Here is a 14,513-nt window from a genome sequence, read left to right on the forward strand (position 1 = left end):
TAATTGGCTCACAGATAAAGAAGAATATTCCTCTTTCATCATTCACTGATGGAACATTTAATTCATTTTTAGGGCTATTCAGAATATACAAAGGACTTTGCTGGGACACAAATATGATGTGTTCAACAGCGTAGCCTAACAGCAAATCAAATAAGAATAGTGAAAACGAACCCGAATGCAACAATCAATGTAACAAAACGAAATAGGGTCGAGGATTTCAGCTCTTTAAATAAGCAGAAGTTTAAAGCTGCTCTGCGTTTGGCCGTTCTGGCATCTCCAGCATGCGTGGAGCACCTCACCTCTCCCCCTTTGCTCCTGCAGGTGTGCACCCTGGAGGAGATACACTCACTACAGCAGCTCAGCCAGGATCTGTTCCTGAGCCCAGGCCTGCTGTGCCACACAATTCTGCCTGTCGCCCGTGCCCTTCACAACATCGCCCACAACCTGGTCAACAAGAGCACCGACCTCTACAAGCAGCTCCTTCAGGACCTAGTTGGAGACCCTACCACTTACAACATCAACGTTGACTGGTATTACTAACACGGAATGTCTTACCCTTGGCCCGTATGATCTCCCGTGTGGTGCTTACCTGCTTATCCGTGACTGGAATGTAAATCGACTGTGTTTATTTTTAATGTGTGCCTGTTTGGTTTAGGAACGCCATCCTCTCAAATGTTCTTGGAATCAATGTCAGTGCTTTTGGAATCACTCAAGTCAACATGACCTCATCTTCGAGTAAGGAGACACCATCATTACCTGCATAATGAAAACGATGACTAAGCTTATATAATTTCTGAGTAACTCTTCTCTCCCTGTAATCTTGTTTTAAGACTGAATATCTTTGTAGGCTGTTTTTTTTTTCTCCCCAGTACTGTCCTATTGTGTTGTTTGTGTTTGGTTATGTAAAACACTGTGTAAATGAACACAGCATTACCTGAGATATACTACAAGCCCGAGTCTGCTGTGGATGAAAAACAAAATTACTGGTACATGTCATGTGACAGATGAACTGAAGCTGGCTGATGTGTTGAAGAACAAGACAATGTTTGTTCTGGATGTCACACGATACACCAGTATTCCTCCAGGAATCTTAAAGATGCTGCTGCAGTCTTCTCTGCCCAGCAGTAACCTGCAGGTACCTTAACCCCTTACCTGCCGCGGTACATGCACGCGCACACACACACAGACACGCATGCCTGCAGACGCACACGAACACACGTATACACATGCACACAGACACACAGGAACAAAAACATTTGCATCCACAATGTAAACTAGCACAAGGTTAGGCTGAGGCTTAAAAAAAAAACCACCTCAGGTATCTTAAAATCATAAAATCATCTTGCACGAGGCACTTATTAATATTACTTTCAACCCCATCTTGGACTAGGTGGAATTGGAAATGGTATAATGCCAATAGCAGTCTCTTTTTTTTCTGGGACTTTGTGTCTGTTCACTGCAGATCCTGGCTTGGGTAGCTAAGCTGTACTACTGCGAGGAGCCCTCTTCCTTGGACCTGGACCCCACGGGGGAGATGATCTTCGAGACCTTCTGCTCCTTGACACCTCAGGACTGGTACAGAGTGGCTGTGCTCCTGGCTTGGCACATGAACCTGGAGAATGTTGTGTACCAGGTAAAGACTTCAGATTCTTGCACGAGAGCTTGGATCAGAACCGTCTACTGTGTTAGCCGAAGGGACCTGGACAGGAGAGACAAACCTTAAACCTAGATCACGGCAGTATTTTCTGAATCATTTGGAGAGCATTTATTTGCATAAGAGGTGCTGGTCGCTCTCAGTTTAATTTCTTTCTTCTTTTTTTTTACCCTTTAATAAAACAATATTTGATAATATTGCTTGTCATAGAACTCTCAGATTGCCATGTAACTACAGTTTTTGTCTTTTGGTTATATTGCTGAATGGAAATAAACAGAACACAGCACTGTGTTTATTGATCATGGATCCTGATTGTTTCGGGAGAAGTATGAGGAAATTAGCTCCTTTTAAATAGGACTTTTCTGGAAAGATTCCCACTGTAAGCATGTGCATGATCATAATGAGAAAAATAAGACACCAAGTAGTGCATTTTCTCTTTCCTCTTGTTTTTCAGTGAAACATGCTGTGTGATTGTTGCTTTAAAAAGCTTTCTTCAGCCAGCACTTCTAAACAATCACTCATTTCCCCTTTCAGCTAATGCTTTCCAGTGAAATCCAGGGTCTGGTGGAAATCCTGATGCAGATGCTGAAGTTCTTAATGGATATGATGCAGAAGATGACTCCTATTCTGGACCACCTGCAGAACTATCTCACCAGCTTCGAAGACTTGAAGTTGATGGCAAATCCTGAGTTCCGTCATGTAAGTGTCCTGGTGCAGGTACCCAGCATACCCTCACATTGTTTTTACTGAATCACATAATATTGGAATTATTAGAATTCTTTGAGTGCTATCCCCTCGGTAGGTTGCCCAGCTGTGACCCTTGTGACCCTCAGTATTTTATGGAACAATAAAATGTTTAAATTTGGCTGACATTTTGTTGCTCTGAATCTTAGACTATGATACTCTTTCATCAGATGACCATCATAGTCTCTCTCCCTCTGTCTCTCTCTCGGTCTCCCCCTCTGTCTTCGTGTCTCCCTCGCTGTCTCTCTCTCGCAGCTGGTAAGGGGGAAGCGTTCCACCATCTCCAGCAGGGCTACGTTTGTTACCATCTCCCGTGCCATGTGCACCAGCGGCATGCTGTCGCTTTTCGGACTCTCTAACCTGCCCAGTATAGCTGAGTCCTCACCCGTGCTCAAGGACCAGCAAACGATGGAGGATCTCATCACCAAGTTTAAAATCCCACGAGATGCCAGTATGTAAACAAATCCTTAGTGACATAAATATGCAGAGAGACAGCATGACGATCCAGTAACACTGTGATCTTACTGAAGACTGCATGTTGTGTGCAGTATTTTTTAATACATTTAATTTTGGGGGGAAATTTGCATGAAAATAAAAGCAGTTTAATTTTTTTTGTAGTTTAAAATTTCAAAGCATTCTTGTAAATGCCTTGACCCTGGACATTCCCATAAACATGAGGACACACAAAATCCATTTAACAAGAAGATCCAGTGCAAATTGCACTCAAATAAACAGTGCTTCCTTTAGAAAAAAAGACCTTTACTGAAGGTCATGGGTGCAAAAAACTAAAATAGCTAAAATAAATATAAACCAGACATGCATTTTGCAGCAGGGATATGTTGTTGTTTTTTTGTATTTGCTGTTCCGATGGCTTTCCTACACTAAATTAATTGTTTCTTGTGTTTCACAGAAGGGTTTAACCTACTGCCTTTGCGATTTTGCTTCTCAACCTGAGTATGGGTTTTGAGTGTCATAAGCGATTTGTAGGCAAAACCGCTGCTTTTGATGTTCGAGTGTTTTAAGTAGGAGGAAGAAAAGCAAAACATGATGTCTGTGTTCTTGTTCAGCTCCGTTCTGCACCAGTTTCTACCTGGACATGGTGAGCACCACAGGGGGTGCCGTAGCGTGGGCTTTCCTAAAACCAATGCTGCTGGGACAGGTTCTCTACTACCCAGACACGCCTCTGACCAGGGACATCATCAACAAGGGTACCAGCACGCTGCTCTGTCGCACTGGATTTTCACTGTGTTCCTTGCAGTCAGGTTAGTTTACTTGATTTTTTGTCTCGCGTGTCATGGTTCCTTGCAGTCGAATTCCACGCTGCTGCAGTTTGATGACCTGCGAGGGTACGCAAAGGAATGGCTACAGTCCTCGACCTATCTAATTCAGTCAGCACAAGTCCTGAAAAAGTCCTTGCCCATGCTTAAGGTATGAAAGTGTCTGCCAGTGACGCTCACACTCCCAGGGCTAGTAAACAACGCCTCTCACATGTCCTTTTCTGTTGGGCTTCTTTGCAGAACTCTTTAAATAATCCTTTCATCCAAAACTTTATAAAGAAGCAGACCGATATTGATGTGACACAGATGCAAGAAACTCTCACCATGTTCTGTAAGTGCAACATATTTTGTTTGGTGTGGATGCCAGTATGTGATTACTCATTTCAGTCTGAGTCATTATGACATGCCTACAGTACATTACCGATATCATTTTGGGTGGCTTTTAATGTCCGCCTATGAGGCTAAGCAATTAAAAGCACTCAGCGCTCCAGTTTTACCACAAATCATCATTCACTTTTATGAAGCAAAGCCAGAACTGCACAGAGGCATTCTTTCATTTCCTCTAGTGCTTCTTGCACTGTTCTCATTTCAGGAGATAATTACACAGATGAATGTAACTCTTTTTAAAGCCAGCCTGTTTCAGAGTCACGCGCACTTCTGTAGCTCTGGGCTTCTCTCCAATCTTCCACTCCACAGCGAACATCACGGAGCTCCTGGAGAGGAACAAGTTCATCGTGCAGCAGATCAGCACCCTCTCCAACCTGATGGTGAACCTCTCATCCTGCGTCAACTTCAACCGCTACCATGGCTACAACTCCACAGCGGAGCTCGACAAGCAAGCTGAAATGCTGGCCCAAAACCGAGAGCTCTATGCTAGTAAGTCTAGCTCACACACACACACATTCACATACCTGTTCACACACCTGTTCTCACACATGTTCTCTCTCTATTAATGGCTACACTTGTCAGGTAAGTGATGCTCTCACTGAACACATGATAGACTGAAGTGCTATTACCCCGCATATACTGTGATTCACCTAGACGTTTAACAGGTCATTTGACGCTGCTTGACAACTTTGCACCAGTTAGTTTATTAAAAGAAGCTGAAAAAAGTCAGAGAGAAGGAAGCATTTATATTCAAAAGCATTGTTGGTCTTCACAAATATCACGTATGCAAAGCGTCGCACTTAAAGCTGGAAAGTGAAACAGGCAATTCTCGATGGAGTGGAGTTTTGAGCGCAGGATTAGCCAGTGCTGCAGGGGTGACGTGTCTGTTTTCTTTCAGGCATAATCTTTAAGCTGCCCCAGGACAACTCCTCGGCTCTGCCCCCCAGCCTGCCCCCCAGAGTGGACTACACCATCCGCATGCACATCGACAACTCCATGAGAACGGACCGTGTGCGAAACCTGTACTGGTTTAAGAACTCGTACGTGTCGCCGATGTTCAGCCAGCGCTACAGCCACGGCTTCGTGTACCTGCAGGAGAGTGTAGAGAGGGCCATCATAGCTGCGCAGACGGGCACGCAGGTACAGGAGCCCGCAGTGCAGGTGCAGGCCTTCCCCTACCCCTGCTTCTACAGAGACGAGTGAGTGGAAACGCATGCTTGCGCATACACACACGCGCACATACACACACAAAACATCACAGAACCATCACTATGTGCAATAAATCATCATGGCCTGGACTATTCCAGACACAGATTTCTCCTTGTTTGGTTACAGCAGCTAAAATGTCCTTATTTCATTCCTGTGATAGCACGTGATCCTTGTATTGTGGTCTATTTTGATTTATGACAGACTAATGTGCTTGCGCTATCATTATGAAATATTAATAGGAGTGTAATAAAGATTGCCTCGGCCTTTTTCCGACTCCTCCTGTAATGCTGCATGACCTCTCATAGAACCTGTTCACAGTCCCGTCAGTCAGCTCATACCTTCTCTTCGCCCCCCTGCTGTTCTGTTGGATAATTGATTGTGTACTCAAGGAGGCCAGACGGCTGTTGTGCTCCGCACTCGCTGACTCTCAGCTCTCTCTGTCTCCCAGTTATCTGGTGAGCATCTCCTTTGCCTTCCCGCTGGTACTCATGTTGGCCTGGATGCTGTTTGTTGCCAACTTCGTGATGAATCTCGTTCACGAGCGAGAACTGCGACTGCACCAGGTATTGGCCCGTCTTGCTGAGAATCGGACCCGAAACCCTCCTTCGTCTCGGATTTCCTTGTGGTCTTATTCTGATGCTTGTTGTGACAATTGTTTACATGTGGGAAGCCATGCTGAGTTTTTTTTTTTTTTTTGTATTGTCGCCCCTTGCCTGTTGCTGTGTTTCTTGGCTTTGTTCGTGTCACCCAGAATCGCACTAAAAGGCCTTTCGATGTTTTTACTGCAGTACATGAAGATGATGGGGGTAAAACCCATCAGCCACTTCTTCGCCTGGTTCATCGAGAGCAGCATTTTCATCCTGTTCACCGTCATCATCCTCACTGTCATCCTGAAGGCCGGCGCAGTGCTTCCAAAGAGCGACAGCTTTCTGATCTTCCTCTACCTGTGTGACTATGGTCTGAGCATCCTGGCCATCAGCTTCCTCATCAGCGCCTTCTTCAACAAGACCAACATTGCTGGGCTGAGCGGCAGCCTCATCTACATCATCTGCTTCTTCCCCTACCATCGTGGTCATGTGTCTAGAGCAGAGCCTCTCCTTCTCCGTCAGAGCGCACTGGTACGGGACAGAGCCCTAGTTATCCAAAACTGCGACCTCAGAGTGTTTTGTGACTGTTTGTTTAATATTCGCATTTTCATGAATGTGATTCATGAATATTTACTTTTTTTTAACTTTTTTTTTTTGTGACTGATGAATATTTGTTTTTGTGAGTGATAAATATTCATTGCGCTCAGTTGACTGCTTGCTGCTTTAGTTACTGATATGAGGATAATTGTAACGAAGGCATTTTAGTCATGTCCGTAATTAAATGTCTGGAGCTACTGTAGGCATAATAGCGAGTTACATGTTTGACTGGCGAGTGAACGTTGTGTAACTATTCTTGTTTCCCACAGAGCCTCTTTTCTCCAACATGTTTCAGTTATGCCAGTCAGTACATCACCCGCTACGAGAAACAGGAAGAAGGTAGGAATCGCAGAGCAGTTGCCCACGCTGATGTCCACGCTTGTGCCCACACTGGTGGGCCCTCTGTGGGCTTCCTCCCTGGTGAGCAGGCCTTGTCCACAGCTAACACGTCCTCTCTGCTTGGCTCAGGTCTCCAGTGGGGAAACATGTACGTCTCCTCCGTGGGTGATGACAAATCCTCTTTCGGCTGGCTCTGCTGGCTTCTGCTGATTGACTCAGGCATCTACTTCCTCCTGGGTGGCTACATTCGCATGGTTTTCCCAGGTGTGCAGCGAACGTTGTTGATTTGCTGATGCCACCACGTTCAGTGCCAAGAACGGTTATACTGCATATCGAAATGTGTTCAAATTGTATAGAAATGTGTTATGATACATTTATAATTGAAATACATTGATTTGTGTGTGATTTCCCTGCAGTGCCAGCTTGTTGGAATGTCAGGTGTCATGCATATCATGTACAAGGCGTGTGTTTGTAGTTAAACATCGCTATAGCAGCGCAGCAGTGTCCGTATTCATTCAGTTTTCCCTTCTCGTGCCTGGTCAGGGAGCTATGGTATCCCCGCGCCATGGTACTTCCCTGTGCGGCCATCATTCTGGGCTGACCTGCTGGGCTGCTCCCACACGAGCATGAAGAAGGTTGGCAGGGGGCTGCTCTTCTCCAACATGATGCAGGACAGCCAGCGTGGGGGCAAAGGCCAAGGCAAGGGTGAAGGTATGTGTGGGTCAGCCTCAAGTCTCCAGCTTTTCCCAAAGAAATGCCAGTTTGCCTCGGTTGGCAATCTGCTTCTGTCCTACTCATTCTCTCTCTCTCTCTTTCTTTTTCTCTCTCTTCCTCTCTGGACGCAGGTAAGGATCGTCATCATCACGCTGGAAGAGACGAGGACTTCTCTGAGCTGCCGGTAGGGGTCTCCCTTCACGGCCTGACTAAGACGTATGGCAGCAGGAATGCCGTGGAGAACTTGAACCTCTCATTCTACGAGGGCCATATCACCTCGCTGCTTGGGCACAACGGAGCCGGAAAGACCACCACCATGTAAGGGCGGACAAAGCTGACCGCCATCACTTTCACCAAAGACAATGTCGGACTTGATGTTGCATATTTATAGTACAGATGTAACTATTGTAGGACAAATGTTATGGTATATTATTATTATGGTATCCTGATTATTGTGTTCAAAGAAATGTTTTGTTCTGGTTGTTTACTACTGATATCTAAATGTCTGGACGTGGATTTGGAAGGGCAACACGCAGACTAAGTGTCTGACCCACTAATATTATACTGAAATCATGGACAGTTCTAAAGAGAATCTTCTAGAATCCACTTCAGGTTCACATCTGCCTTGAAATTGGTCTCATATTGGCAAAAACTGATCTGACCTCTACATGCTGATTGAGCGTGCTTGTGTGTGCTGTCTCAGGTCCCTTCTCACTGGGCTGTTTGCGCCCTCCTCTGGCACTATTGAGGTCTATGGGAAAGACATGCAGGCCTCTATGACCACGTGCATAAGGAGTTGGGCGTGTGCATGCAGTATGACGTGCACTTTGACCACCTGACTGCTGAAGAACACCTGCTGCTGTATGGGCAGATGAAAGCCCCCCAGTGGTCAAAGCAAGAACTGCACCAACAACGTGCGCAAGTTACGTAGCCCATCAGTAGCACCACAAACTCAGGGCTCAGTCTCTGAATATGCCTTGCAAATTAATCTCAATAATAAGGACGTGTCCCAGTGAACAGATGTTTAATTCAGCTAATTCGGTGTATTGAACTTTCAAACCCATAACCCACTCATTAAAGCATATGAGGCTTACAGTGCGTTTTTAAACCTCATAAACCATGTTTTGTTTTGTTTTTTTTTTCTCTCGCAATTTTCAGGATTCTGGAGGAGACCGGGATGTACTCCCACCGTCACAAGCTTGTGGGGACACTGTCAGGTGGGATGAAGAGGAAGCTATCCATCTCCATCGCGTTCATCGGCGGATCTCGGCTGGTGGTCCTGGACGAGCCCACCACGGGCGTGGACCCCTGCTCACGCCGCAGCATCTGGGACGTCATACTCCAGCACAAGCAGGGTAATGAGCTCCTGTAGCTCTGACTCTGGGGAAAGGGGTGGGGGCATGTGTGGATAAAGGGAGAAAGGCAAACGGGGGAGGGAGGGAGAGAGAGAGAGAGAGAGAGAGAGAGAGGGATGGAAGGAGAGAGAAAGCAGGGAAAGGGAGGTGGGGAGATTCAAAGCAAAAGAACTTCAGGTGTGCGGGAACCCGTGGCTCATACCTGTGGTGGTCCCTGGAGGGCTTCTGTTCTGATGTCTGACATTCTGTCTCAGGATTTAATTAAGTGCAAATGGATTTCCTCAGGTTGAGCAGAGGAAACAAGCACAGGGAAAAGCCCACAGCAGATGTAATGAGTGACTGTTATCTGCCATGATCTTACTGCTCATGTCTGCCATGTTTATGTTCTTCTAAGACAAAGAGAGTTTGTATCTGATCAGAATTTAAAGCTTAGCTCTTTTTACATGCTAACGTTTTTCGCCTGCAGTTGTTAGGTCCGTAGGTGTCCAGAATATCTGATTAGATGTGCATGTGTGTGTGTGCGTATGTGTGCGTGGGTGTGTATTCATTGGTCTAGATCGCACTATCATAATGTCCACCCACCATCTGGACGAGGCAGAGGTTCTCAGTGACCGCATAGCGTTCCTGGAGCGTGGAGGTCTCAAGTGCTGTGGCTCTCCATTCTACCTGAAGGAGAAGCTGTCCTGTGGCTATAACCTCACCCTCACGAAGAAGGTATTGGCCTTCACTTCTGTGTAACCGAATAGGAAAAGCTTTGCAGAATATGCCAAGTTAGAAATCTGCTGATTCCAATGGGAATCGGCATTCCGGTATTCCCATGGCACCTTGCTCCGTACATGAAAAATGTATGCTTCCCCTTTTTATACCAAAAAAGAGAGAAAAGAAACTGACCAGTATTGCTGACAATATGTTTTCCATTCCTTCCTCAGGTCCAGCCCTCTGACTCAGAGGAGAAGTTTAACATTGACAAGGTGAAAGCCTATATTCACTCACATCTGCCTGAGGCCCGACTGAAGGACAGAGAAGTGGGCGACATAGTCTACTCCCTTCCAGCCTACAACTCCCAGAATGCAGGAGCCTACCGCTCACTGCTCACTGGCCTGGACAAGAACCTGGAAACCCTACAGCTCGGCTGCTACGGCATCTCAGATACCACCCTAGAAGAGGTGAAAGATAGATATTTGTGCACACACACATTTGTTATTATATTTTGACAGGATGTAGGGTCATATGTGTCACACATGTATTATAAATGTATCTACTTTTGAGCTGGTTTTCCAAACCTAGATTAAGCCGAGACCAGTGGTGTTTCGCCATTGGCACTGAAATTTAGTCCTAAGCCTAAGCATTTCCTTAACCTCACTAACCAAAAAGAAACATGTTTGCTCTTTCAGTTAAAATAAATAAATAACCATGTGGCTTTTAGAAAAAAACGTAATCCTGTCACAACCATTTTGCTGACTCTGAAAAGGTTGCTTTTCTTTGGCTTTCCTACCTATTTTGTTACACACACACGCACGAACGCACGCTGTGTTAAACAACCCTGTTTAAGAGGTGTGAGAGAGATATTGAGCACCTACCTAATTCTAACTCACAACTCTATCTAGCTCATACACTATATCTAGCACCTCTCATAAGGAGGTATCACTTGACAGATGAATATGCCCACACACATGCATGACTACACACACACAGACGAGTATGCCCACAGATATCAACTAATAAACTCATGCATGCACGCAGGCATGCTGCACACATGCACGCACACAAGTTCAGGTCTATTGCTTTTACTCCAGGTGTTCCTGCAGCTCACGAGGGAGGATTTGGAATCTGCTGGGAACAAGGCGTGCACAGTGTCCGAGTCCGTACACCACATGACGGCTTCCCTAGATAGCCTGCCAGACGACCTCAGTGGCAGCATGTACTTTGGAGAGAGAACCAGTGCGTGCTTTTCCTCTTATATTCTACTATATTGGTCTTCCTCCTTCACTACTTAAGGAGCTGTCTTTTTGTCCTGGAAAATAATTCCAGTGTGGTTTTCAAACTAAAACAAACCCACAGAGGCTTCTGCATCAAATGCAGTGTCTAACTGATGGAATGCAGTGCTGTTGACCACCAGTGTGTAACTGCTGAACTCTGACGCACACCCATTGGAGCCTATGGGCTGACCTGTGGCATGCTCCCTGTTCTGCACAGGTCTGACAGGAACCTACAAGGTGATGGGCTTTGCCCTGCTGGCGCAGCAGGTCATGGCCATGCTGGTCAAGCGTTTCCATCACTCCTGCCGTGACTGGAAAGGCCTTGTCTCCCAGATCCTACTTCCTGTGCTCTTTGTCATCGGCGCCATGGGTCTCGGCTCCATCAGGAGCAACCTGCAGTACTTCCCGGAGATGGAGCTCTCGCCGGCCCTCTACGACATTGGCAAGCAGTACACCTTCTTCAGGTATGGTGCCAAAGGCTCTCACGACTCCAGGCACTTTTAAATGTTGAAGTTCATTGCTTTCCTTTGTTCTCCAACGCCAGCCATGCTCTTCACATCCAGGGCATTGTACGGCATGGTTTTGTCTTTGTAGGAGTGACACTGACATGATGCTCTTTCTCTCTACAGTAACCAGAATCCCAACTCCAGCTACCTGGTCGATACCTTGATGTCATATCCAGGCATAGACCACTACTGCATGGAAAAGCCAGACAGCGAGTGAGTAGATACCAGTGTCCCATTCGCAGTCAATAATCTGCGGTCTGAGGCATGTGGCCTGCATAATCCTGGCCTCCATAGTTCATAATCCTGCTTTATCCTCAGGCATTCAGCCAAGTGATAACCTAATCTAGATCTCGATCACTAGTGTCAATCACTGGTATTGCTGGTATCCCTATATCGATCTGTGTCAATCACTGGTATCTCTGGTATCGCTATATCCATCTGTGTCAATCACTGGCATTGCTATATCGAACTGTTTTGATTGTTGGCATTGCTATCACTATATCGATCTGTGTCAATCATTGATATGACTATGTATCAATCTGTGTTGATCACTGGTATCGCTATATCAGTAAATCCACGTTGGCTTGCCTTGCTGTGAGGCCTCAGATTTGACTGACATTTCTATGATGGTGTTTGGAACGGTCTTGTAACATTCAGGTATATGCCTGCTCTTCAGAGCTTTTATATGGCACTGATACAGCATCTAGTCTGAGATGATTCAGAACGTCCTTCGTGGGGCTAACCGCATGGAGTCTTGTGTTTTCGCTCCCCCCCACAAGCCTCTCACCTGAAGCGGCTTCCATCTGGAACAGCTTCCAGGCAGCTTGCCTTTTGGTCTCTACATTTGTTGTTGCCTTGTTTACAGGATTTCTTTTCCTGTTTACCATCCATTGTAAATTTGATCCAGTACACATGTGATAGAATATCATTTGTGTTTTTCTACTCCCTCAGTCCTTTATTTCTTTCTGTATGTAATATGTTCATTTTAGCTCTTTTTTTTCTCTCAAAGACATGTTCTCTGTCTCTCTCTCTCTCTGTTTCCCTCCTCTTACATGATCTCTAGGTACACGCCAATGACAGGACTGTCGTATGCACAACACTTGTATTCCATTAACACTTCCTGTTTATTGGATAGATCTTACCAGTACACGCACTCAAATCAGTGTTGGAACATGTCAACCAGACCTCAGAGTGACTTTAAAACCATCAGCCAATAAATAAATAAATGCTGACTGTTGAGCTGTAGCTAGAATACAGATCTCAGCTCCTATATGTGCATGTCAAAGTTCCTCTGTACACTGTTGAGACTGTTGGAAATGTGTCTTGATTTCAGGGTGTGTCAGAAGAGAGGCAGTCCAGTGTCTGATGAGTGGACATCCAGTGGCAATAGGACATCCATGTTTGAGAGTTGCAGGTGCAGTGACTTTTCCCAGGTGAGTTACAGGTGTCTGTACAGGCTTGGGTCATGCTGTTTGTAAATGATAGTTGCTTCTCATAATCATTTGTTTCAACTCTACTCAAAAGGCATACAAAGCAAATAAATGAGGTAAATGAATAAATGTGAAATATGTGAAAGGAGGCTTATGCAGTGGTGAAAGACTGGCTACTTCCTGGGCTGCACACCCTCTCAGTCCTGCCGGGCTCAGGGTGGACCCCTTCTGGGCTGCATGCCATCCCATCCCTGTTCGGCCCAGGGCGAACCCCTCCTGGGCTGCACGCCCTCTCAGTCCTGCCGGGCTCAGGGCGAACCCCTCCTGGGCTGCACGCCCTCTCAGTCCTGCCGGGCCCAGGGCGAACCCCTCCTGGGGTGCATGCCCTCTCAGTCCTGCCGGGCTCAGGGTGGACCCCTCCTGGGCTGCATGCCATCCCATCCCTGTTCGGCCCAGGGCGAACCCCTCCTGGGCTGCACGCCCTCTCAGTCCTGCCGGGCCCAGGGCGAACCCCTCCTGGGCTGCACGCCCTCTCAGTCCTGCCGGGCCCAGGGCGAACCCCTCCTGGGCTGCACGCCCTCTCAGTCCTGCCGGGCCCAGGGCGAACCCCTCCTGGGCTGCACGCCCTCTCAGCCCTGCCAGGCCCAGGGCGAACCCCTCCTGGGGTGCATGCCCTCTCAGCCCTGCTCCAGCTGCTATCACGCTGTGCCCAAATACAGCCAGTGCACTTTTACCTCTGTGACAGTGCGCCACACACAAATGCCTCTTTTATTCCCATTGGAGAGTCCAAATGTCTGTCTTTATCTCCTCTCAACCATCTGCTCATTCCAGACCTGCCCAAAGCAGAGCTATGACCCCCCTCATAAGACCAATCCCTCGTCCCAGATCATCTACAACCTGACCAACATCAACACTGAGGACTACCTCCTGGCAACTGCTAATGATTTCATCAGAGACAGGTGAGTTCCTGACTGCGCGCCTGGTAGACCAAAATACGATACAGATGCACTCTGACATGCAGAAAGAATTGTGGTTTTAAAACAAGTTAAGAAAAAGTGATGATAAGTGTTAGTCAAGAATACATGAACACTAGTTCTGCATTTCATTCATTGTTAGCGGGGTTAGAAAGGTTCCTCCCTTTCTGAGAATAGTGAATTATTATTAGACTGTGAATCGCAGCGGAAGCGGTACTGGGGTGATTCCATGTTTGTGCTGGGTGTTCTCTGACCCTTTGGCATTTCCTGCACTACAGAAGCAGCAGACTGCAGCTGAGCATGCATCGAACATGGAGATACTTTGCGCTGCATAATGTAGTTACTGCGAGTGATGCATTATTCATGTGCCGTAAATGTATAGCCATCTCTAAGGCTGCAGGGAAAATAACAGCAGTAAATCCCAAGTGTATCATGAGGGCAGGAGAACACACTGATAATCAAAGCTGGTAATTAAGGACACATGAATGGATGAATGGGCGTGAGTCTGTTTGTAGTGACTCATCCTGCTTAATGTGGTACTCTAACGTGAACTTGCCCCTTGGTATCTCAGGTATGGGGGCTGGTCTTTCGGGGAAGCCCTTCCCAATGATCTCCAGATGGATATCTCGGATGTTCCCAAAAACAGGACTCTAACCAAGGTACACAGAACAAATTTAGATTCTCAGGCAATGAGGACCCCAGATAATTCCTAAAATATTTGATTTTATTTCTAAAATATAGTCTTAAGTAATATATTAAAC

General features: G+C 46.4%; 1 protein-coding gene across 1 annotated transcript in view; it reads left to right on the forward strand.

Annotated features, from left to right (window-relative positions):
* Nucleotides 1-14,513, forward strand: part of LOC113581366 (ATP-binding cassette, sub-family A (ABC1), member 12) — a 31,393-nt gene that overhangs the window by 3,815 nt on the left and 13,065 nt on the right. Inside the window, 29 exon segments of the mRNA XM_035523797.1 lie at nucleotides 322-530; nucleotides 656-735; nucleotides 1,005-1,135; nucleotides 1,463-1,633; nucleotides 2,189-2,353; nucleotides 2,654-2,849; nucleotides 3,466-3,605; nucleotides 3,707-3,826; nucleotides 3,916-4,006; nucleotides 4,372-4,551; nucleotides 4,961-5,261; nucleotides 5,720-5,834; nucleotides 6,060-6,335; nucleotides 6,337-6,389; nucleotides 6,727-6,794; nucleotides 6,924-7,058; nucleotides 7,338-7,505; nucleotides 7,640-7,826; nucleotides 8,212-8,282; nucleotides 8,285-8,426; nucleotides 8,667-8,863; nucleotides 9,420-9,577; nucleotides 9,793-10,029; nucleotides 10,660-10,804; nucleotides 11,060-11,306; nucleotides 11,472-11,561; nucleotides 12,682-12,781; nucleotides 13,610-13,737; nucleotides 14,324-14,411. Coding sequence (XP_035379690.1) covers nucleotides 322-530; nucleotides 656-735; nucleotides 1,005-1,135; nucleotides 1,463-1,633; nucleotides 2,189-2,353; nucleotides 2,654-2,849; nucleotides 3,466-3,605; nucleotides 3,707-3,826; nucleotides 3,916-4,006; nucleotides 4,372-4,551; nucleotides 4,961-5,261; nucleotides 5,720-5,834; nucleotides 6,060-6,335; nucleotides 6,337-6,389; nucleotides 6,727-6,794; nucleotides 6,924-7,058; nucleotides 7,338-7,505; nucleotides 7,640-7,826; nucleotides 8,212-8,282; nucleotides 8,285-8,426; nucleotides 8,667-8,863; nucleotides 9,420-9,577; nucleotides 9,793-10,029; nucleotides 10,660-10,804; nucleotides 11,060-11,306; nucleotides 11,472-11,561; nucleotides 12,682-12,781; nucleotides 13,610-13,737; nucleotides 14,324-14,411 — 4,389 coding nt within the window.

The sequence above is a fragment of the Electrophorus electricus genome, chromosome 2 (assembly GCF_013358815.1).
Source record: "Electrophorus electricus isolate fEleEle1 chromosome 2, fEleEle1.pri, whole genome shotgun sequence".
NCBI lineage: Eukaryota > Metazoa > Chordata > Actinopteri > Gymnotiformes > Gymnotidae > Electrophorus > Electrophorus electricus.